Source organism: Bufo bufo, chromosome 10, assembly GCF_905171765.1.
Source record: "Bufo bufo chromosome 10, aBufBuf1.1, whole genome shotgun sequence".
NCBI classification, from domain to species: Eukaryota; Metazoa; Chordata; class Amphibia; order Anura; family Bufonidae; genus Bufo; species Bufo bufo.
This window is the reverse complement of record NC_053398.1, coordinates 128,347,860-128,373,553: the sequence shown is the minus strand read 5'-3', so window position 1 is coordinate 128,373,553 and position 25,694 is coordinate 128,347,860. Positions and strand designations below refer to the sequence as shown.

The 25,694-nt window shown below is 44.5% G+C and overlaps 1 protein-coding gene across 4 annotated transcripts in view; it reads left to right on the top strand.

Annotated features, from left to right (window-relative positions):
- The window catches only part of CBFA2T3 (CBFA2/RUNX1 partner transcriptional co-repressor 3), a 31,727-nt gene extending 18,591 nt beyond the window's left edge, over positions 1-13,136 (top strand). The window contains exons 1-11 of one of the 4 annotated variants that reach the window (XM_040409596.1): positions 3,306-3,439; positions 3,541-3,687; positions 6,741-6,982; positions 7,425-7,514; positions 7,968-8,152; positions 8,938-9,173; positions 9,905-9,975; positions 10,208-10,412; positions 10,530-10,598; positions 11,786-11,976; positions 12,455-13,136. In XM_040409596.1, coding sequence (XP_040265530.1) covers positions 3,567-3,687; positions 6,741-6,982; positions 7,425-7,514; positions 7,968-8,152; positions 8,938-9,173; positions 9,905-9,975; positions 10,208-10,412; positions 10,530-10,598; positions 11,786-11,976; positions 12,455-12,712 — 1,668 coding nt within the window. In that variant the 5' untranslated portion in view covers positions 3,306-3,439; positions 3,541-3,566 and the 3' untranslated portion in view covers positions 12,713-13,136. Of the gene's footprint in view, positions 1-3,305; positions 3,440-3,540; positions 3,688-6,007; positions 6,046-6,740; positions 6,983-7,424; positions 7,515-7,967; positions 8,153-8,937; positions 9,174-9,904; positions 9,976-10,207; positions 10,413-10,529; positions 10,599-11,745; positions 11,977-12,454 lie in introns of those variants that run through there. The other 3 variants (XM_040409595.1, XM_040409598.1, XM_040409597.1) reach the window with 3 other exon arrangements.
- Positions 13,137-25,694: the final 12,558 nt, after the last annotated feature.

Genomic DNA, 25,694 nt, shown 5'->3' with positions numbered 1-25,694 from the left:
AAGAAGAGCAAGCGGAGTATAGATTCAAAGAAAGTCTATAGAAAGCAGAGCAAGCGGAGTATAGATTCAAAGAAAGTCTATAGAAAGCAGAGCAAGCGGAGTATAGATTCAAAGAAAGTCTATAGAAAGCAGAGCAAGCGGAGTATAGATTCAAAGAAAGTCTATAGAAAGCAGAGCAAGCGGAGTATAGGTTCAAAGAAAGTCTGTAGAAAGCAAAGCAAGCGGAGTATAGATTCAAAGAAAGTCTATAGAAAGCAGAGCAAGCGGAGTATAGATTCAAAGAAAGTCTTTAGAAAGCAGAGCAAGCGGAGTATAGATTCAAAGCAAGTCTATAGAAAGCAGAGCAAGCGGAGTATAGATTCATAGAATGTCTATAGAAAGCAGAGCAAGCGGAGTATAGATTCAAAGAAAGGGCTCATGAACACAAACGTATTTTCTTTCCGCTTCTGTTCCGTTTGTTGTTTTGAGGACGGTGTGCGGAATCATTCACTTCAATGGGGCTGTAGAAAATGCAGAAGTTACTCCCTGTGCATTCCGTTTCCGTTTGTCCACATGTCCGTTCTGCAAAAAAGTAGTGCATGTCCATTATTGTCTGCAAATCACGGTCCGAGGCCCCATTCAAGTCAATGGGTCCGCAAAAAATACGGAACGCACACGGAACACATCCGTATGTCATCCGTATTTTGCTGACCCATACTGTAGAAATGCTATGCCCAGCCCATATTGCTCATGTGTTTGGGGATTAATAAGTAACTGTTTCTGTATACGATCCGCAAAAAAACGGATCAAATACGGAAACCATACGGATATGTTTTGTGCATTAACGGAACGGAAGAGGACTTAAATCAGAGAAATAAAAACCTCAGATACGGAACAACGGATCAGTGAAAAACTGACACAAAACAACAACGATCGTATGCATGAGCCCAAAGAACTGTAGAAAGCAGAGCAAGCGGAGTATAGATTCAAAGAACGTTTATAGAAAGCAGAGCAAGCCAAGTATAGATTCAAAGAAGGTCTATAGAAAGTAGATCAGGTGGTGTATGGATCCATAGAAAGTCTATAGAAAGCAGAGCGAGCGATGTACGGGTTTACAGAAAGTCTATGGAAAACACAGTATAAATTCAAAGAAAGTCTATAGAAAGCAGAGCAAAATGGAAAAGCCCTTCAAGGCCAGAGCAGTGTGGAGTGAGCAGTGTAGGGGCCCATAGAAAGTCTATAGAAAGCAGAGCAAGCAGTGTAAGAATTCATAGAAAGGGTACAGAAAGCAGAGTGAGCGGTGTACATATTCATAGAAATTCTATAGGAAGCAGAGCGAGCAGTGTACAAGTTTATAGAAAATCTATAGAAAGCAGAGCGAGTCGTGTAAGAATTCGTAGAAAGTCTCTAGAAGGCAGAGTGAGCAGTGTACGGATCAATAGAAAGTCTATAGAAAGAAAGCGAGTGGTCTATGGATTCGTAGAAAGTCTATAGAAAGCGGAGCAAGCAGTGTATGGATTCATATAAAGTCTATAAAAAGCATAGCGAGCGGTGTACGGATTTTATAGAAAGTGGAGTGAGTGGTGTATGGATTCATAGAAAATCTACAGAAAGCAGAGCGAGCGGTGTATGGATTCAATAGAAAATCTACAGAAAGCAGAGTGAGCGGTGTACGGATTCATAGAAAGCAGAGCAAGCGGTGTATGGATTCATAGAAAATCTATAGAAAGCTGAGTGAGCGGTCTACGGATTTTATAGAAAGTCTATAGAAAGTGGAGTGAGTGGTGTATGGATTCATAGAAAATTTATAGAAAGCAGAGCAAGCGATGTACGGATTCATAAAAAACCTATAGAAAGCTGAGTGAGCGGTGTACGGATTCATAGAAAGCAGAGCAAGCGGTGTATGGATTCATAGAAAATCTATAGAAAGCTGAGTGAGCGGTGTATGGATTCATAAAAAGTCTATAGAAAGCAGAGCGAGCGGTGTACTGATTCATAAAAAGCAGAGCGAGCGGTGTACTGATTCATAAAAAGTCTATAGAAAGCAGAGAGAGCAGTGTACGGATTCATAGAAAGCAGAGCGAGTGATGTATGGATTAATGGAAAGTCTATAGAAAGCAGAGAAGGGGGGAAAGGCCTTCAAGGCCAGAGCGCCATGCAATATTGCACTAAATTGTGCACGCATGAAACAGTATATAGAAATACATGTAACGCGCGCCTCCCATCAGATACCGTCCTCATCCATAACATACTATTGGACCGTGTGATAATTGTGATATATATCATCACCATTGATTTAATATCAATTCATGCCAAGAACTCTCAGGTCCACTCCAGTAGCTGATAAAATACGATTATGTCTATTAACAATGGGTAATTTGGCACAGACACCTCCTCTGGGCAGCTGTACCCTGAAACTTTTATCCTAGTAATTTCCACTTATTTTTCATGGCTGCCAAACGAATTTCTCCGTGTTGTTCTCATTGTGCGGGAGGCAGCTGCCAGCCATGTTTTGTCCAGTCTGAGCAGATGTAGGCTACTGGTGCCGCTTCAGCTGGGCACATACTGCAAGCCTCAGCTGGCAGAGCTTCCTGGAACTTCTGGTTGCTTGTGTGGCACAGATTGCCTGAGCTTACAATGGAAGAAGGTGCCCTCTTTTCCGCTCACTCCTCGCCTCCCTGCCCATGTGGCACGTTTTTTTAGTTTTTTTTTGCAGAGACGTGAGTACCGCCGAGCTCGCTCTCTCTTGACTGCCCGGGCGGCTGCTGGTGATGGAATCCAGATGTCACATTCACACAAACGTCCAGCTGCAGTCCATTACAGAGCAAATAAAAATAATCCGAGGAGAGGAGGAGAGTTCCTGGCTGGAGCCAACGCTGGGAGCTCTGGAGTTTTCCAGGGACCTGTCAAAAACCCAGTGTGGTGGAAAAAAAAGAAAAAAGAATCCCAGTGGTGAGAACTGGGATTCTCATAAGAGGAGCCTCTAATCTATGGCACAGGCTGCGAGATCACCTACAGAAGGGGGCACCAGGGAAGCAGTGCCGGAAGGTTGAGGTGACCACTGGCGAGAGACAATACAGATGCGGCGCCGCTTTGGCAAAGAACGGGTTAAGGCCACGGGCGAAGGGCTGCCCCTGGCAAACTTCTCCCCTCCTGTCTCCTGCCCTACGTTCCCTTCTTTGGTCTTGGCCGGAGTTACACTGAAGAGCGGGACAGATCCCGGCAGCTGCCGCACACCTGTCTTCAGCTCTCAAACTGCGGCGAACCCCGAGGACCGTACTGCTGGCAAAGGAATAGAACGCCGGCAGCCAGGCAAGGGTTAATAATAGCAGAGCCTGGAGGGAGGGTAACGGAGGGGGCACAGCTGATCCTAACAGCAGGTGTTTGGGAATAGCTTTAACTGCTGCTCTCTGTCCTGTTTTCCCCCCGCTCTCCACCTCCTCTCTACTCAACCTGAATGGTAATTTCCACCCGACACACTTGGTTGTTATTTTTTCTCTAGGTGATGATGTAAGTTCTCCGTGCATCCTTTTGACTCATGTGTCCGTCTTCTCTTCACAGGCAAATTCGCCGTTACGGCCAATACAATGCCAGACTCCCCGGCTGATGTGAAGACCCAGACAAGGACCAGTCCGCCCAACATGCCCCCTCCCTCACCTGCCCTGAGCCAGGGGGCCAACCGCAATTCCTCCTTCACCCCAAGCACAAGTGAGATGCTCTTCTTGTTTTTTTTTTATGTACCGAAGCTTTCCACACATATTTTCCTCCTAAGCATGAGGCAGGGTGCTAAATGTCCCTGTATGGAGACTTACTGGAAGTACTCCATGATATGGAGACTCATTGGCAATGCTCCATGGGAAACAAATATGCAAAGAGGTATCTCCCAAGAAAGAGAACCATCTCACCAGCACTACTAATTGGAAGTGGCTTCCTATCAGTCAAGGTCCAACTTTCCAGCAAGCCTTGGGATTTGACAAGCTGTCTACGGATGGATATCTGACCTGGCTATATTCCCTTGTCAAATCCCAAGGCTTGTTGGAAAGTCAGATCTTGGCTCATCGGGAGCTACTTCCAATAGGTGGCGCTGGCGAGATGGTTCTCTTCTTTGGGAGATACTTCTTTGCATATTTGTTTCCCATGAAGCATTGACAATAAGTCTCCATACCATAATGGATCAGATGGTTCTTTTTCTTGCAAGATACCTCTTTGCAAAATCCTAGTCAGGAGCAAATTGTTCCATTAGATTGGCCATTTTGCCCTCTAGGCTGATCTGGGTGATGAAAATTTATGTTGACTACCAGACGTGTCAAATGGATGAACTGCCAATTGTATCGCTGATCTGAAAACTGGTATCGGACAAATCGATCTGAACATCTCAAGCCCTAACTAAAACTGACGATGGCCGATCTGATCAGCCACCTTCATGACATCAATGCTCCTTCCCTATGCTATGAGTGTTTCAGTCATCCTTTAGGTCACCATACAGATCAGTATAAATTAGCGCATTTACAGGATCAGAAGATAGGGGGTGCAAGTGCACCCATTGAGTAGCACCGAAACTTCCAATCCATGGGGGTTGAGGGATCAGGGCTCATGTGTTGTGTAGCTTACTACATACTGATTATTTTTTAACCCATCTTCAGTTAGTAGATGAATCATTTGACTTTGATGAAGACGAGGTTTCGGCAGCCCTTGCTGATAGGCACGGATATTCTCCCCTTTTGGCTGCCAATATAATGCTGTGCATGAAACCACATGTTCTCTTAGATGTAATAGTTTTCCGATAGACCCCAGTGATTAGAATGGATCTTGATAACTTATAAGTTATGCAGTGGGCTGCTGGTTGTGTTGGATCATACACCCAACTATTTAATGGAATACGTGGAATATCATCTTTAAAGGGGTTCTCCAGTTTGGACAGTCTCTACTTCTTAGATTCATCTCTTGACAATAAGCTGATCACAAAGTGTCTTCCTGCTGGGACCCCCTGCAATCATCTGTGAGGAATCCTGGCAGGAAGTGTTTCATCTTCATTTCCTGGAGCGCCACCACAAGGGAAATTAAGTATTACTCAAGGTCCACTCAAATGTATGGGTTGTTTGTGTAACACAAGACAGGACAGGTCCTCCAGAGAGATGTTCTTTGTAACTCTGGCCAAAAGATGAGGATCCTGAACTGAAGATCCCCCCTCTATTACACTGGAATTACCTAGTAGGGTTTGTGAGAATGGGTTCTTTAAACTGGACAACCTATTTAAGTGCTTTTAGATGGATTGGACTCCTGGTGTTCATGGAGACCCTATGATTAGTGTATCTCCACAATGTTCTGGCTTCCTTTTGACACGTTCATGTGGGATCCTAGATGTGACGTCCATCTCCTGGTTGACTTTGCTCTTGATATTGGAGTATTTGAAGAACAGGGGACTTTGGCCAGAAATGGTTCCATCAATAAAAGATGTTGCCTGACCAGTGAGGATGGCTGTAACTTCTCCTATGTGCCTCATACTTGGTGCCTGGTGATGGTGAGGTCTAGTTTTCTTTTGGCTGTGCAACTCCCACTGTCTCTTCCAGTCTCTCGTACTCGGCAGCATTGTCTCTCAACAGGTCCATGAGCTTTGCTGCCTTTGGCCAGATGTTGTATAATTAGATGTTGGGTTGTGGAAGCTTCTGATCTGATGGGTTTTTAGTTTAAGCTGTAGAGGAACAGATGCATGTGTGCGCGCGCGTGTCTATAATCCGTATCTCTAATGTGTGTGTTTTTGCGCCTGTAATCCACACGTCCCGCTGTCTTATGTTCTGGGATGTATTTTCGGTGATATTTACACACATGTATTCTCTTGTTTTCTACGTTTACCCACACATCACGCATGCAGCACTGATACATAGAGAGCATGTGAGACGCACACACACATACTCTGTGTCACTTTGGGATCCCACCTGTCGGTTGTGGGCATGTGGTTATTTTGGGCTGCTCTTTCCTGGGCCGCCCCTCAGCTAGCTTGCATTTTGTGCCAGTGTGTTAGGAGAGCAGACCGCAATAGGGATTGAGGTAGAGATACCGGGAAAGGTAAGTGGAGGCTGCAGAACCATGGACGCTCCCATACCTGTTGCTCAGGCATGTCTTTTGTGAGATATTTTATGGCATGAATATATAACAGATGAATTAAACACTTGCAGAAAATTTGGATCTGCACCAGAAGGGGGCTGGAACAGAATCAAGTATTTTTGGTTAAAATCTGTTACCATTCTGTGCAGCTTGGATCTTGATGCTGAAGGTTCTCATTTGCATTGGGTAAAATATAGGAATTTATGCTTTACATTATTGGTTAACATCAGAATAATATTTTTTTTAGAAATAATCTGAATGACCCAGAAAGTTATGCATCGGTGGTGTCTATGTGCATTAATTGCAGTTGTTCGGCTCTGTAATTTTTGTACATTTTCTATTGCATGCAAATGTAAGAATTATGTAGAATATGACGTCTCCCCTCAAACATGTGATTGCTCTATTGCTAAGTCTTTTTTCGTGCAATTGCAATGCAAGGGGTATTAGAAATCAGAGAGTATTCAGAAAGAGTAGTGCCGCTACATGGGTGGGAGAGATGCATTAGGGGTGGGCTTTCTGGTGATCTGTTCGTCTGGTCAACACAACTGCTGGCAGACAAGGACTGGAATGTTGTGTGTGGTTTATAAATATCACGTTGGGTTGTGCAACTGTGCGCTGCTGTGAAGTAATAATCCTTAATGACCCTTCCTTTACAGTGATGAACGGGAGCAGCCACTCTCCCACCGCCATCAACGGAGCACCCTCTACCCCCAATGGTTTCAGTAATGGACCCTCAGCGTCGTCGTCTGCCGCATTAACCAATCAGCAGTTACCCCCGGCCTGCGGGGCACGTCAGCTGAGCAAACTCAAGCGCTTCTTGACTACTTTACAGCAGTTTGGCAACGATATATCTCCAGAGATCGGGGAACGAGTGCGTGCGCTGGTGCTCGGGCTTGTGGTGAGTACAAGACTGAAAAGCTGTCCTAGTTCTGATTTCGTGCACATCCCAATTTTTTTATTCAAATTCATATATGCACCTAAAAATCTCCCGGTGCTCATGGTGAACATATCCATAGGCCCCCACACACCCAGCGTACCACATACAGAGTGATGCAGTAAAAAAGTGCACACTATGCAGTATTTTTATTTTTTTAGCGGCTGGGGTCAGTGTCCAATTTATGCCACTGTATCCCCGTACGTCAGAGGCTGAGAATACTCCCGACTAGATGTGAACAGAGCCTGTAATGTACTAGTGTTGGACTTGATAGACTAACGGACACTAGACTAAAAAAATATGTTTTTCTTTCTAACAAATCGGAAATAATGATTTCTTGGAGAATCAAGAAGAATCTAGATGCGTCAGGAGTAAAATTTGTAATTTTTTTATCTTATTTTTGCAGAATTCCACACTTACTATTGAAGAGTTTCACTCGAAGCTACAAGAAGCCACCAACTTTCCTCTCCGTCCATTTGTCATCCCCTTCCTTAAGGTATAACCCCCTAAGACGTAGACACTTAAATGGAAAAGTATTTATCACCTATCCACAGGTTAAAAATAGTGGATCGCTTGGGGTCTGACATCTGGAACGGGGGTCCCGCGTCCTCTTTCCGAATGGAGCACTAGTGCGTATGTCAATCCATCTTTCCATTCACCTATAATGGAACTGATATAGGCAGTGCTCCATCAGTCCCATAGAAGTGAATGCAAAGTGGACTGGCACACATACTACAGCGCCATTCAGAGGGGTCACTTGGAACCCTATCTCTTGGAATTGCTAAAGGTCCCAGTGGTCAGACCCCTTGCCAATCTGGCATTTATTACCTGCTGTTTCAGACCATTTTCTTGCTCATCCGCCTCTGTACTTTAAATTTTCTTTGCCAGCTAGAGCATCCTAGTACTGAAGTACATTAAATTATAGGCTTACTTTCACCTTCTGTTGTAGGCTAACCTCCCGTTACTGCAGCGGGAGCTTCTCCATTGTGCTCGCCTGGCGAAGCAAAGTCCTGCCCAGTATTTAGCACAACATGAACAGCTCCTCCTTGACACCAGCGTCAGCAGCTCCCCGAGCGATTCTTCCGAGATCTTACTGGAAGTGAATGAGAACGGTAAAAGGAGGACACCTGACAGGTACAGCGTCCCCTGCAAGACAAAACCAAGTTTTTTAAAAGAGAACCAACGTCTTGTGTGACTTTCTACGAAAGATCAAAGGATTAGGCAATAGCTGAGAAGACAATAGGTATCTGACATAAATGCTTGATCTAGAACATTCCTCCGGTGCATATACATAGCAGCACTTTTATTAAGACCTGCACTTCTTACCCCAGTCTAATAAGCAGGTGCTGGCCTCTTAATTATTTTAGTACATCCTCAAGGGTCCTTGCAGCAGAAAATTAATGGAACTGTTTTTGCTGGTGTATATTTCTGGTGTAATGTGGGGCAGTTTTCTGGTGTACATAGTGGTAAACGTGTCGGGCCGTGGAGGTCATGCCCGTGGCCTTCCCCACTTTATGCAAAAGTGGCCAGGGTGCTGGAAAGGGTAGAAAAGTCACAGAATTTTAAATTCTGCCCATAGGATTTTTAGTTACAATGAAAGCAAGTGATATGGAGACATGACCTGAGGAGAGGGACAGTCAGGTCTCAGGGTGTCTTTGCTGGAGCAGGTCAAGGTGGCTCACCTTCAAGATGTCCATGTCACTTTCATAGACTATTACTAAGGAGAGATCATCCCCGCAGAAACCAGTTCATGCACAGGTTATTATAACTATCCATTCATGGATGTCCCTGGTTGTCCATGTATGCATAACCAAGTTACTGAGAACATTTCTAGGGACAGGATATTACAAAAAAAAGGTTTACTTTTGCAGAAATGCAGAGGACCAAAAATGACTAATTATCCTCTTCTTTTCTGTCAGGACCAAAGAGAGTGCGCAGGAAGGTCTCCATCCGGATCACCTCCCCAAGCGTCCATGCACCACAAGTCCAGCACAAAGATACAGTCCCAGTAATGGGCTCCTTCACCCACCTACCAATGGTCTCCCGCACCCCACTCCCCCACCTACCCAACACTATCGCTTAGAGGATATGGTGCTAGCCCACCACTACCGACATACAGATCCACGGGAGATGAGAGAACGTCACCGACAGGCAGGTGAGGTATATGGTTCTCCGTGCTCAGACTTTGGAGTATATATTTTATTACTGAGAAGCTCTTGAAAGTGGGGGTCCTTAGCTTTGGGCTTTCCAGAATGAAGAGACACTAACCATGAACGCTCCTGCTCTAGCGGACCCGGTCTGTCTTTGAATGAAGGAGTCTCTGCAGGGAAATGGACGGTTGTCTACAAATTTTCCTTGCAATAACACGAGATCTTAAAGGGTTTCAGATGCTGGACTTCCGGTGATCTGATCGCCAAGCTGGCTTCTTTACAGGAAGGGGGTGTCTTCATGAGACAGCCACTTCTAGGTGTTTCCATAAATTGAAGAAATGAATGGAAGAAATGTCTGTAGGCAATGCCAAGTGATTGAGATCTGATGTGTTGTAGTAGAGTTACAGCATGCACTTATTTCATTGTCTATTCTTGGTGCAGATGCCAATAAAACAGTGTGATTGCACCATGACACCCTGTCACTCATACATCAGTTGTCGTGATAACACCGCCATACTCCGTGCCTATCACAGTCCAGCCCATCACATCACCACTAGAGAATGGTGTGATCACACCACTGAAATACAAGACACTTGCTAGCTCACTGATGTATTGCGGTTTTGCATTGCCAGCGGCACACCCGTCAATCCGTACTCCATAAAGGAGGATCTTCAATTGCCGTAAAACAAAGCCATTAAGGGACCTCACCTAACCAGATTGTGTTTTTGCATTTCAGCCGTGCACGAGGTAATAGACCATAGGCTGACGGAACGCGAGTGGGCAGAGGAATGGAAGCATCTCAACAACGTGAGTGGGCCAAGGCAACCTTGGTATTAAAGGGAAAGTGATACTGCTTTAGAAAAAAATAGTCCCTTCTCTCTAGACTATTAAGAATGGACTTATAGATAGTGGCTACTCCAGAGATAGTATATTTCCTTCAATAGATGGATTTGTGCTATTTGGTAATGGCTAAGTGTCTGAAAAAAAATGTATGAAGAAATGAATTCTTAAACCGTTGCCCGTTCTTATTTATTATCAGCTGTTAAACTGCATAATGGATATGGTGGAAAAAACACGACGTTCCCTCACCGTCCTCCGCCGATGCCAAGAAGCAGACAGAGAAGAGCTTAACCACTGGATACGCCGCTACAGTGATGCAGAGGACTTGAAAAAGAATGTCAGCTCTGTGCCCCAGCCGGGGAGACACCTCAACAGTTCCTCTAGCACCGAGTCTTCTCCAGCAGGTTAGCGGCAGCAGCGCCCGAGGGACACATATGCAATGACAAGCGAAATTGGGATAGGAATTGGAAAGGGAATTCTTTGACCTTTCGCATTTATGACATTAAATTTTTCCCCTTTAGAACCAACACGGGAATTCCTACATAGGCCACCACCCGGATATATGCCAGAAGAGATCTGGAGGAAGGCAGGTGAGTGATAAACTCTTTGGGCATCCGTGAGGGGGTAAAATGCAGCAAGGGGCTATTGATGCATTCATCACTAACATCCTCCTATCATATGCAGCCCATATTTGCAGTGTAAGGGTGGCCATGCATCTTAAATAAGTGTTGGATGAACACTCATTCGGCCATCAGCTATTCCTTTCAACCCCCTGATACATATGCATGCTTGGCTTGGCTGAGCATGCATGTATGCATGTGTTTTCAATAGGGAGAGAGGAGTAGGCTTCTGCCAAACACCTTTGATGTCAGCTTATCTCCCTTGAGAACAAAGGGATCCTGACATCTGCCATTGAGGGGAGTCAGTCCACTCCCATACACATTAGATAGTCAGCTCGTCCCACCAAAATCGGGATCTTCATCTAAGATGTATGTCCACCTTAATGGGGTTTTCCGAGACTTTTTAACTGATGCAGTGTCCTCTGAATAGGTCATCAGTATCTGATTGGTGGAGGTGACCTCCGCCGATCAGCTGTTCGAGAAGGAACCGGTGCTCCTGTGATTGCCGTAGCCTTCTTGAAGCTTACCCTAGACCAGTGTTGTTATCTTCATCGGTCACATAGCCATGTGCAGCTCAGTCCCATTTAAGTGAATGCGATACCAAGCACAGCCGCTATCCAATGGACGGTGCTGTGCTTTGTAAGCTGCGAGAAGGCCGAAGCACTCACAGGAGCACTGATCGGCGGGGGTCCCTGGTGTCAGACCCCCACCGACCTATCCTGAGGGAAAAGTCATCAGTTAAAAAGTCTTGGAAAACCCCTTTAAATCTCACTGCTCATTTTGCCCAGTCTTTTGTGTTCGCACCCAGTATTCTCTCATTGTGTGACCCTGCCATTTGCCGCTCGCGGTTTATGAAGGGCCCTTAGAGTGTCAGTTGCGCCCTAGTTGAATATTAGAACATAAGCCACTTCGGTAATATAGCCTACATCTTACTGAATTGTTGTGCTGCTTGTATATGATGCTTTTTATGTACGGGCTGCAGTTCTGTCGCAGATATATGCATGCATTTCTGCTACGTGGCCAGTATAAAATGAAGTAACACATATAAAAGTTGTATTGTAGGGTATATACTTAAATCTTTAAACCCCTCCTATACCTGAGTCCCCCCACCTCTCAGGGCTGATCTTCCCATCTGAGCTGTCTCTCTGCCCGCACAGAGGAGGCGGTGAACGAAGTCAAACGCCAGGCCATGTCGGAGTTGCAGAAAGCTGTGTCCGAAGCGGAACGCAAGGCTCACGACCTCATCACTTCAGAGAGAGCCAAAATGGAGCGAGCATTGGCGGAAGCAAAACGGCAAGCATCAGAGGATGCCGTGTCCGTCATCAATCAGCAGGAAGACTCAAGTGAGGTAACAACCATGGAGCACAACATACTTTTATGTGGCATTATACGGGCACATGCTCACGAACGTATTCTCTTTCCGTGTCCGTCGCGTTTAGTTTTTTTGCTGACCGTAAGCGGAAACATTCATTTCCAAACGGAAGTTACTCCGTGTGCATTCCATTTCCATATGTTCTTATTTCCGTTCTGCAAAAATATATAACATGTCCTATTATTGTCCGCATTACGGACAAGGATAGGACTGTTCTATCAGGGGCCAGCTGTTCCGTTCCGCAAAATACGGAATGCACACGGATGTCATCTGTATTTTATGCGGATCCGTTTTTTGCGGACCGCAAAATACATACGGTCGTGTGCATGAGCCCTAACAGCGAGGCATTGCACAGTTTTCGGATACATATACACCTACACAATTGGTTTTACATTTTCATAGACTAGAATAATGTGGAGTGTAATTCGTTTCTCATTATTTTCATCTCACGCAGAGCTGTTGGAATTGCGGCCGGAAAGCGAGTGAGACTTGCAGCGGCTGCAACACGGCACGATATTGTGGTTCCTTCTGCCAACACAAAGACTGGGAGAAGCACCATCATGTCTGCGGCCAGACCCTGCACCACCCACCCAGTGTACAGCCAGCACCCACCACCCCAGCCACACCTGCTGCCAGTCCCACCGCAAGCAGTTCAGCCTCTCGCTCTGGGACCCCTGCCACACCTCTCCTGCTGGATACCGCTTCTCGCTAATGGGTACAACAGGCATTCAGCATCAGCAAACACAAACCAGTCACATGGCTGGCTGCACCCGACAGGAGCACCAAGGGGTTCTTGTCAAATTCCGTGAAAATATCACAGCCCCCTCTTGCCTGTGGGTGGGTTAGGATCTATGACACTGTGGTATGGAATTAACTGTAGAAAAGCCCTCACCCCTTCTTGTTTTTTTCTGGAGCTTAAAACCCCTTTTAAAGGGGGCAGACTTAGAACACTATGGGGTGCGGGAAGTATTTTACCTAAAACTACACTCAAATCTTTGGCTTTAAACCTAATTGAAATCCAAAAAGAAAAAGAAAAAAAAAAAACATATACAAATGAAACTACCTTGCTAGACAGCCAAGAAATGTCAGACACCAAGAACACCTCTTTTAAAAAAAGAAATCCCAAAAATGAAACCCTAATCCAAACATTACCAGCCCTGCCAAAGCTTGGTCCGTCATGGCAAGAGGAACGGAGGGAGTCACCTTGCGGACAACAGGCGTCCATTGCATTCTGGGAGTTCCTCTGGGTAAATTCTTCCCCGGAGGGGGGCCCCATCGTCGTTGCACTTGGATCTTCCTCCTCTACCTCTGGTCTAGTACATTGTCTCTCGCGTTGCTCATCCGTCCAAGGAGGATTTCTGGTCCAGCCCTTGGATTGTATGAGAGGAAGGAAAAAAGACGCCTAGAGACATGTCTTCTGTCCCGTTCAGACAGACATTGAGATCTTGTGTAGAAGTGTCTCTGCTACACCCCAGTTCTGCTCTTCTCTGAGTCAAGCGTTGGAGATTCCCTGAATTGGAATATTTCATGGATTGTTGCAGCTAAATCGTCATTTGGGGGACTGGTGGAAGGTGAACCCAGGACCCTCCCCATACTGGCTCACAGACTTTAGCCCACCTTGGGGAAAATTGTACAGTTTTTTTTTTATTTCCTATTTATAAAAGCAAAAATTCCCATATAGGGGACATGAGTGCAATATAAAAAGTGCAAGGCTACTGATGGGCGGGGAGCCAGCTGCAAATTTATATATTTGTTTAAAAAAAAAAAATGGGCGACAGATGAGATCAACACAAAAGTGACCGTAGCAGAGGTCTAAAACGGATCCGTCGTATTCTCCAAACATTTGTCTTAGCCTCTGTGCTCCAGTGCTGTATGCAGATATACTCAGTGACGGTGGCATACTGCAGCTACCATGGCAGTGGTCGCCATCACGAGTACACTGCCGGCAGGGTGCACGGTCGCTGGGACAAACCTTGCCCATGTGAACCCTATAATGTAGCGTGCAACTATCCTAAGCATACTTCAGGCATGAATGTCGTGGCAGCTTGTTTAGAAGTAGCAGTTCATATACTCTCCCATTATGGTCTCAGGAGTTTGAATGATCAAAAAAATTCTGAAATGTGACAAGGGCTGTGTGATTATAGACAGTAAAGGTATGCGGATGGTTATTATAGAACATCACAGCCCCCCTTCCCCCCCGCTCGGATTTATTACAGAAGTATTTAGACTGTGCACAAAAACATGGGCATATCCAGGGTGGACGTACCCTAGGTGGGTGGAGGAACTAAGGCAGGCATCCTCAAACTGCGGCCCTCCAGCTTTTGTAAAACTACAACTCCCACAATGCCCTGCTGTAGGCTGATACCTGTAGGCTGTTCAGGCATGCTGGGAGTTGTAGTTTTGCAACAGCTGGAGGGCCGCAGTTTGAGGATGCCTGAACTAAGGTGTGCACCCATGTGTGGTGGAGGGCTCCTCTTTCTGTCCTATGACTGAAGTAAGGCAATGACTTGCCGTCATTGACTTATGCTGTGGTCCCAAAAGTAATACCACCATCATGTTTCTCGGCGGTAGTTAAACAGCCTGTTCTCCTTCTTCCTAATGTATAATGTAGCACCTGTGAGGAACCAAAGGACAATTGTGCTGTTTTCATGTGAGGCAGTTCATTACCATCTGCTCTGTGCATGCCAGAAATTCCAGGTCAGGCTAATTCTGCTTCATACCTATAGGTGGCACTAGAGAGACGGCATTCTTCCTTCTGGAGGAGAGCTAATTTGCCTACTTTTCCTATGATGCATTGGCTAGAAGATTCCATAAACCAAATAGATCTCCACAAGTAGAACCAGCACCCTCTAATCACCGTGCTTCTTGTGAGACTACAACTCTAGGCAAACCCTGACGTGGCATGCTGGGAGTTATAGCTGTAGCTTGCAGATCACTGATCTAGGACTGGTTTTAGCCATGAACTATCTTAAACTGACCTTACAGTATAATTTGGTTTCAGCACTAGCGCCCAGGACTGTGTCGTGGAGGCCCGTACTCCCCAGAAGCTCTGCAGACCTGTAATGGCTAAGTGATTGAATGTTAACCTCTTAGCATAAATCAGCCTGGAGGCAGCTAGTTTTAGGGCACCCACCACCTACAGACATATTGTGGGCTGAAGCCATTTTATTAGGATGCAGCAAATCAGTTTACTGGCAACCAGCAACTCATTAATCTGGCCTAGCCTCATAAACAGTGGCTATTAAATGAATGAGTAGAGAATACTAGTGAATATTGACGCTCTTTAAGGCTAAGGCTACTTGTGGCCACGTGACATTAAATGGTCAATAACCTTTCAACACACTTTACATAAATGAATAATACAGGTGAATATAAGAAATTTTGTAATATATTTTATCTGAGAAAAAAAATGCTTTTTTTTGCCCCCCCTTCCATAGACCTCTATGGACAGTATGTAATCTGATCCTTCAGTGAGCAGTCGGTCTCTTCTCTCAAGATTCAACAGACAATGTTAGCTAGGGATAGGGCAGAAAGAGGCATTTTTCTCTCCAATTAGATATATTACAGAGTTTCTTATATTCACCTGTACTAGTGATTTATGACAAGTTATTTGTAAGGTTAGTGCCCATTTAAGATTGCAGACGTTGCACTGCCAATCACAACTTTTCCAATACCATAATAGCATTCATTATAAGCTTTCAAACAGAATCTGTCATTGTGATATACCAATGTAAACTCAGGTATCTAAGGGATATCCTAGTGCAACTATAAGGGTAGGGCCCCACGGTGCAGCTGGCCACAAGTGAGCAAGCCATGTCCACCTACAGCAGCTAATGGGCACACGATTTTGTGCTAAAATCATGAAGCCATTTGCTGACACAGGCAGGCCACACCGTACGCCCATACCCTAATAGTAGGGACAAATTTAACCACTAGATGACCAATTGTCTTTGTGACTTCCCTCTGCATCTGCAAAGACTCTTCTTCTTTGGAGTCCCGCAGCTTGCCACGTGACTTGGCAAAATTCACTGAGAGCAGTGTTGAACTGGGATGCCTAGGCCATACCAGTCAAATTAATTCCAAGGGCCATCTGTACAGCTGCTTGCAAATATTACCTGCCCGCTCTTGGCAAATTCCCCACTGCCCCATTCTCCATAAACTTCGATGGAAAGGCCACTGCGTCTGTGCGCAGATACGTCTCCACTGAAGTGTATAGAGACTGTGGCAGATAGAAATTGATGGGCTCAAGTTTACCCGATAGGTGAGGATCCCTGAGGTGGCATTTATGGCATATACTGGAAAGGGTGACCTTCTACGTAGCAGCCACAGTGTGGCCAAACGCGTTACCAACATGCACTTTTTACTTTGAGGTCTACTAGGGATTCACCTTTTCCACTGTGTATCAGTCTGAGCTTCACCAAGACATCTCTATAGGAAGGAGAGGCCACCATATAAGCTCATTAGTCCAAGCTTGACCAAGACATCTCTACAGGAAGGAGAGGCCACCATATAAGCTCATTAGTCCAAGCTTGACCAAGACATCTCTACAGGAAGGAGAAGCCACCATATAAGCTCATTAGTCCAAGCTTGACCAAGACATCTCTATTCTCTACAGGAAGGAGAAGCCACCATATAAGCTCATTAGTCCAAGCTTGACCAAGAGATCTGTATAGGAAGGAGAAGTCACCATATAAGCTCATTAGTTCAAGCTTGACCAAGACATCTCTATTCTCTACAGGAAGGAGAAGCCACCATATAAGCTCATTAGTCCAAGCTTGACCAAGAGATCTGTATAGGAAGGAGAAGTCACCATATAAGCTCATTAGTTCAAGCTTGACCAAGACATCTGTATAGGAAGGAGAGGCCACCGTATAAGCTCATTAGTCTTAGCTTGACCAAAAGATCTGATAAGAAGGAGAGGCCCCCATATAGGCTCGTTAGTCCAAGCTTGACCAAAAGATCTAATAGGAAGCAGAGGCCGCCATATAGGCTCATTATACATCCCTGAGTACACAATATTACAACACAATCCTATAATAGAGAACAACAGAGTGGTTAAATTGATTTTCTGGGAATTTAGTACTGATGGCCCATCCTCAGGATATGTTATATATATATATATATATATATATATATATATATATATGTGTGTGATCGGGGGGGTCTGACTCCCGGTAACCCCACCGATAAGCCGTTTGAAGAGGCCGCGGCCTTCCTAGGTCAGTGACATCACGTTCATTGGTCACATGGCCTATGTGCAGCTCAGTCCTATTAAAGTGAATGGGCACGGGCTGGAATACCAAACACAGCCACTATACAATGTATAGCGCGGTGATTTATATACTGTGAGACGGAGGTCACCGGAGGCCCACAGTCTCTTCACACGGCTGATAGGGGAGGGGTGCCGGGTGTGGGACTCCTCTTCACGCGGCTGATCGGGCGGGATGGGGGGGTGCTGGGTGTGGGACTCCTCTTTACGCGGCTGATCGGGGGGGATGGAGGGGTGCCGGGTGTGGGACTCCCACAGATCAGATATTGATGACCTATCCTGAGGATAGGCTATCAGTATCAAATTCCTGGATGAACCTATGATTTGGAAGAATTCCCCATCTTCCCCTTTCTTATAGGTCGTCCGAATATAGGTCATCAATATGTCTTCCTCACATGAACAGTACATGGGTGAACATCCTTCATCATTCCAACTGCAACCAAATACAGGCATCTACTGCGCCTGTGTGTCCACATGGTGCAAATCTCATGTAAATTCTTCACCCTCCCCCAACCCTGCCATAGCATAGGAAGGCATTTTCTTACATAAATGTCCACAAAGATATGCAGTATCGGTTGTGTAGAGCAATGGTCTGCAACCTGACTATGCTGGGAGTTGTAGTTTTAGAACAGATTTTGGGCTGCAGATGACAAACCACTCACATGGAGTAACTATTGCTCTTAGCAGCTATAGTGACACCTGCTGGCCACAATGATGAATGCTCCGAAACCTCAATGGACACCTGTTGCCCATGGATAAAATACCACAGTCATTTTTGCAGGTAAAATGTTATTAATAGAGTCTCTCGATCACGTCACGCTACAATATCAATATGTCCTAGTGAAATGATAGGATTATTATAATGCTATACCAGTGTGCAGGTAAAATCTGTCCTTTAAAGAGGAGCTGTCACCTCTTCTGATGTCTGCTGTAGTAACTACTCGCATTCCCCATGTAATAACAGTTCTTATGCCTCAATGTTGTGCCATTCCGTTATTATTCCTACTAGAAGTTATGAATGAATTGCTATAGTAGTTTGCAGTGAAGATCCAATTGGGAGTTAGCATGACTGTCCCTGCACAGTCTGACACCGGCAGCACTGATTGGATTTCAGACTGTGCAGGGACACCCCCCCCAAACTGGTAACACCCATCTGGACCTGATAGCAGGAATAATAAAGGAATGGTACAAAGAGTCATAAGAATAGATGCTGCAGAATTGTTATTACACGTGGGGTGCAAGGAGTTACTAAAACAGACATGTCGGGAGAGGGTACGGCTTCTTCTTAAAGGGATCTCATAAGACAACTGATCGTGCAACCCTGGATGCTGTATATTCTACACGTACACATAATATATGAGAGTTTTCCTTTAAAAGAGCCCCCTGTGTTGGCGTGCGACCACCTCTTTACGATTCAGATATGAAGGATGTTTATTTTTTTATACATCTTATGGAAGTGACAAAGTAATATATAAATTATGTGATGTGTGTGCGTATTTATAGCGGCGTAATGCTGCACCCCTACTGCTTCTCTAACCCTCTTACTGTATGTATGATACCCCTCGGGCCACCAGTCTCTTAAGGTGGCGCCCATCCTGTTTCATGCGGCGTCTTCTGTTCTGTTGATCTCCGTGTTCTTCGCGCACTTCCTTCTGCACAGTTTGTTGTAGGCCAGTTTTTATGTAACTCGCAGTTCGCATCCACGATGCTGTGAGGTATTAGAGTCAATGCACTTGCCTCCACATGGCACTCTATTTAAGGTGGATTGGAGGAGATCTGAACAGCTGGACTTTCAATCTCAGCACGGATTACTGCCCTTCTTAATTCTCTTGCACTACCTCTTAAGTTCATCACCCGACGTGGAACTACGCATTGGCCACCGACCTTCTTAAACCAAAATGTCAACGTGGAGAAAGGACTTGGGCAGTGCAGACTGGAAAAAAAAAAAAAAAAAAAGCAGCTTTAATACAAAATACAATGTCCCAAGGATCAGTTAACAGGGACCTCACAGTCCGAGGCTTGTCGTTAACTCCGAGAGGTCGTAGCTTTAAAAGATGGCAGCTCTTTAAATTCATTCTTATATCTCCTGCTTTGGCCTCCACGTATCCAAAACTAGCCTGATTCTCCTAAGCAGTGGGGAGGTCTTCTGCCGTAGCTTTCCTGTGTCACACTGCCGACCTGCAAGATCCCCTTCTTACCGGTTGTCCGTCACCCGCATCCAAAAATCCGGGTCGTTGAGAATTTTCATTGTAGGAGGTTCATGTTGTATTTGTAAATTATTTCGTAAATTATTTCATTGCTGTGTTTTCTGGTAGAACATCCCTTCCTCCATTGCCAAAGGTACCGTCAATTTAAAGAGGTTTTCCGGAATTCTGTAAATAAAGCTTAATTATTTAACAAAAGCGACGGAAACTTTGTTCAGCGTTCACAAATTATTCACTGTTGTTTGTTAAGATCTCTGCTTGCTGTCCATGAATGTGAGCATTCTTCTTTCATATCTAGACGCTGGAAACCTGACTTCCTCGGGCCAAACTGGTACAGGCTCTTTATAGTGTCTACCTTTTAACACCACGTCCAAAATTGACTTATTAAGATATCTTCTATTTATTTTCTGATACAGAGCTCCAAATCTCCTGCATAGACAAAAAGGATAAAATTCGGCCTACCTGCAGCCACCACTAGAGGGAGCTTATGAGCTTACTGTGTACTGTTTATACACTGCACTCAATAACAAACCATTATGTCGTGAGCTCCTAAAGCTCCACCTAGTGGCAACTGAAAGGAATAATTCATTGTGATGCAGAGTATTTGGAGCTCTGTGTCAGAAAAATGGAGCCAGCCTACTATAAAGATAGATTTTTATAGATATATCAATTAGCACATTATTTTGAACTTAAGCCTCATGCATATTGCGTATTTTGCAAAATATGGCACCTGTCCATGTTGAATCCGCATTTTTTGCAGACTCACTGACTTCTGTGGGTCCGTGGTCCGCATTTTGCGACCAAGTATATGGATGCAGAAAGCACACGGATCATCCATGTGCTTTCCGCATCCGTGTCCCTTCCGCAAAACGTATACGGTCATGAGCATGAGGCCTTACTTATTTTTTAAAATAATGGTGGACACGTTAAGCGTATTAGAACCACCCAACGGCATCAGTTGGCCATAAATAGGAGTATTCGCTGTTACGGACGTAATGTTTCCATTCATTGACAGCAATCAGAGGTTTTGAAATAACTAAGGAATGGAAACACAAAGCATATTGGAAAGCTTTAGAACCTTTTATTATATAATGATTAAGCTTTATTTCTTTTTTTTTTTAACATTACATTCAATGGAACAAAGAGTAAAAAAATATCAAAGATGAAATACCATTGTAACGGTAAGGTTACTTTCACACTAGCGTTAATATTTTTCGGTATTGAGATCCGTCATAGGGTCTCAATACCGGAAAAAAATGCTTCCGTTTTGTCCCCATTCATTGTCAATGGGGACAAAACGTAACTGACCAGAACAGAATGCTACAAAAGGCATTCCGTTCCGTTCTCATACCGGAGAGCATGCTGCAGTTTGCTTTCCGTCCTGGGATGCGGAGCAAGAGGGATCCGTGCCCATTGACTTGCATTGGGGGTCATGACAGATCCGTCTTGCTCCGCATCCCAGGATCCGTCTCCCATTGACTTTCAATAGAGTTTATAACGGATGCAGATGGTTGTATTATCAGTAACGGAAGCGTTTTTGCTGAGCCCTGCCAGATCCAGCAAAAACGCTAGTGTGAAAGTAGCCTAAATGAAAAGAATAGACAAGATAGCACACAGCACAAGCAACAAAACACCTTTTTACCTAAGAAGCAGTAAAACAAGGAGGTGAACATGACGTCAACTGGGATTTTAATTTTTCTTGCAGAGGTATCAGATGTAGCAAAATTAAAAGAAACTGTGATAACACAGGTCAGGGTATTATCTTGTGACAAAAGGCATTGAAAAAGTCAATTAACATTTTCTTGCCATTGTTTGCTCACCATTCCTGTTATCTCTGCTACATCTGTAGCTGTTACCCGTAAGCAGTTTATTATGACTTGTAATACCTGCTGTGTCCTGTAGGCGGAGCAGGGAGCTAGTTGACCACCAAACTAACTTTTTCAAGCACCAGTTTCCTAGAAGTGAGAAGATAAAAAAAAAGTGAAAAAAAAAAAATATTAAAAAACTATTGCTATTCAATGGGCTTATTGTTTGTATCCATTACTTTCATTTGTAAATTGGTCATGGCCTCCTGCCACTGTCCGAAAAGAGTTAGGTTACCTCTAGGGGACAGTCATCGCTGTCATTTAAGGGATTTCGGCTACGGGAGAGCATACTGAAGGTGCACCGAGCAGGACGCTGTAAGGCAGAGAGAACTAGGGGTTTGCGTTCCTGATGGGAAAGGCAGGGCCCCTGTGGCTCCAGCCAGACACAGAGCTGCGTATCTTTGCATGCTGGTATCTCAATGTGTTGTATGTCTGACCTGTGACAGCTGTAATCATTCATTCAGATCAATGTCTGTTCTGTGATCGGTATATGTGTCATAAAGGAAACTTTAATATGGAGACTCAGCTGTTTTCTGTACAAGGTCTAAAACATACAGTACACGGTATATACATATACACGTCATCAACACTTAAAGGGGTTATCCCGTGACTAATGTAAAAAATAAAAATCGACATATAGTACATGACGACCTCTTTCTAACAAAACTAGAACCAGCCCTGTACCTCACATGGATCCAGAGATCTCCCCATTCATTGCTCTGCTAAGATTTATATCAAGCTGACAGCTTAAGGGGAGTCTACTTTCTGCTGCAGCTCAGGGGGCGTGTCCATTCTGCTGCAGCTCAGGAGGCGTGTCCATTCTGCTGCAGCTCAGGGGGCGTGTCCATTCTGCTGCAGCTCTCACCCTATGGGCTCATGCACACAAACTTATTTTCTTTCCGTGTCCGTTCCGTTTTTTTTGGGGAGAACTGTATGCGGAACCATTTATTTCAATGGGTCCGGAAAAAAAAAAAAAAAGTTATGTGCTATTATTGTCCGCATCATGGACAAGGATAGTACTGTACTATTAAGAGCCAGCTGTTTCGTTCCGCAAAATACGAAATGCACACGGACCACAAAATACATACGGTCGTGTGCATGAGCCCTATTACAGCTCAGGAGGCAGTTGAAGGATGAAACTGAGCATGTGTGGCCATCTCAGTTAGCCGGACAAAGAAATAAGAAAAAAATAAACAGCAGGTGGCGCTATACAAGTACATTTTATTGAATAACTCAGTGGCTATGCAAAATTTTTAATGACATGCAATTACAAAAGAGTTCAGATCCAGGTGCTCATTTGAAAACTGTAGAATATTTTTCATGGGACGACCCCTTTAAAGGACCCTTACTATACATTAAATATGTGACCTCAGTTTTTATTATAGCACTGATAGGCCTCATGCACACGACCGTTGTTGTGTTCCGTCCCGCAAAATGGAGTTCCGTTGTTCCGTGATCCGCTTTCGTTTCCGTGTGTCTTCCTTTTTTTTTGGAGGATCACCAGACATGAAGGAAAGTAAAAAAAAGTCTAAGTCAAGTTTGCCATGCAAATGATAGGAAAAAAACAGACGCGGATGACAATCTTGTGTGCCTCCGCGTTTTTTCACGGTCCCATTGACTTGAATGGGTCCGCAAACCGTTTTCCGTGAAAAAAATAGGACAGGTTATATTTTTTGGACGGACTGGAACCACGGATCACGTGCGCGGATGACAAATGGTGCATTAGCCGAGTTTTCAACGGACCCATTAAAAGTCAATGGGTCCGCAGAAAATCACGAAAAACTGAACAACGGACACGGAATAAAACAACGGTCGTGTGCATGAGGCCATAGGCTGAGATATGCTCTTTTGAAGTTACAGGCCCAACGCCCGAGGCTGCACTACTGAGAGATTCTGATGACCACATGTCCTCTTATTGTTTTTGTCAGGTGCAGTCTGTTCATGGAGAACTTGTGTGGAGCCAAATCTACAAAAAAAAAATAAAAAAATGCATTGCCACTATTAAAGGGAGCGTGTCAGCTGGACATTGCCGCCAGTAGTACCTGACCGTTCTGTTTCTCATGTACCCAGTACATAGTTGCCAAGAGTCCCGAATTTGCAATTTTTAAAGTTAGTTCTAGCAAATTTGGGCTGTCTCAGGGCAAAAATGAGTAGGCCACACCCAAATGCGGGTGTTCTCATATAGCTTTGGGTCATTCCCAGGGTGGGGCTTACATGCCCTGAATTTACCAACTACAGATTTCCAACTCCTCAGATTTCACACACGCGCTATTGTGTCCTATTCTCGGCGCATGCACAGCGCATGCTGGGGAAATAGTACGTGGGTCCCAAACACATTTCAGTACAGGCACTTTAGGTAAAGTTGGCCACACACATGACCTACATGAAGTTAACCCCTACCCACCAAATGCTGTACATGTACGACACCCAAAGAAGGTCATTAGGGAACCCAAACCGTACATGTGTGGTGCTGTGATGGAGTGGGCTCAGCAGCTTTTTTTTTAATGTTTTTCACCATATTATGTTCTAGCACCTGCCATTTTTTGTGCCCCCATAAGGCCTTATTCACACGTCCGTTATTTCTTTCCTAATCTGTTCCGTTTTTTTGCGGACCAGATCTGGACCAGATCTGGACCCATTCATTTTCAATGGGTCCTGAAAAAAAACCGACAGCTCAATGTCTGATTTCTTTCAGGACCCATTGAAAATGAATGGGTCCAGATCTGGTCCAGATCTGTTCCGCAAAAAACGGAACAGATCAGGAAAGAAACAACGGACGTGTGAATGGACCCTAAAGCTGCAAAAAAAAAAAAAAAAAAACAATGCAGGTCTATGAGAAAAAAAAAATGCCAGGCTCAGTGGTTGCTGTGATTTTGAAAAAAAAAAAAGCCATTGGAGGAGATTTATCAAAACTGGTGTAGAGGAAAACTGTCCTAGTTGCCCATAGCAACCAATAAGTTTCCTTCTTTCATTTTCCAAAGGAGCGCTGAAAAATAAAAGAAGGAATCTGATTGGTTGCTATGGGCAACTAAGCCAGTTCTACTTTACACCAGTTTGATAAATCTACTACACTAATTTTGTCTAGTGTTTTTTTTACCACTAAAGAAATGGCAGAAACAGCATTCAGAAAGGCAAAAAAAAAAAAACCGCCACATAAAGTACAAAAATGCCAGTATGAATTAGAAAGGCAAAAAAACAAAAACAAATTACAAAACCCAAGAGCAAAATTGTAAATGGGGACATTACAGGAGATAGGTAAAAAAAAAAAATCTAAATTAAACGAGGGTCTTCATATTTAAACCATCTCGGGAATGTGACCTTGTTACCCATAGCAACCAAAGCAGGATAGAAAATGAAAGCTAAGCTCTAATTGGTTGCTGTCTATACAAAATGATTGCCCATCTTACTGTGCTGCCAGTACCACCCAATCGGATTCAAGCTTTATTTTACCTACTGCAGGTTAGAAAATGAGAGGAGTTATCCGATTGGTTGGAAGAAAAATGAGCATTTGCCCATAGCAACCAATTATGACACTTATTGTAATGGGCCATGAGAGGAGTCACATGACAAGACCGCTGTATTGCAAGTAATGCAAGTGTGAATGGGGTCACACAGCGCTGACATTTTTTGTGTGTGACCCCATTCACTTACACTTCTTGCCATACAGGCCGCGTAGCTCCAGCCTAAAGGCTGTAAGGGGGGCTTGGTTGCCTACATTTCCCCCACCACCATCCTCTGTCCCTGATTGCCCCTGCACCTGCCTTATTAACTCTTGCATTGCTGCCGTGTGGTATAGAGGCCTGGCCTGCTGAGTATTAGGCCTCCTCCTGGGTCTGAAAGGGTTGGATGGGGGTGTGCAATATGAGGGTGGCTGTCTCCTCCCTGTAGCCATGCAGCTTTCTGCAGGAACCTTGGTGTGAGTGTCATGATATCAGCAGGTAACTCTGTGCAACCCCTCCGCCATTACAAAAAAATGTAGTCAGCCCTGAAAAACATCCACCTGTGTGACCACGTCTAAAATCGCTCATGGGATGGTTTAGGAATGGTCGCTGCCTCCATAAATGGTGTATCTAATCTGCGGAACCAACTAGTTGGGGCACATTTACTATGGTGTCTGCGCCTTTTTTTAGGCATCAAAATGCCGTTTTAGACAGTCTTATTTTTCCACTATTTACTACTGAAAATATGCCTGTTTTGGTGTGTTCTGATTTATTTTTTTCAGACCAATTTAGAAGTTTTCTGACTGCTACGCCTATTTTCAAATCTATTTATGTAGGTGAGCCTTTTTTTGCACATGGTTTAGTTGTAAAAACAGTCTAATTTCTACTCCACTCCAGGGATGGCGTATAGCAGGCA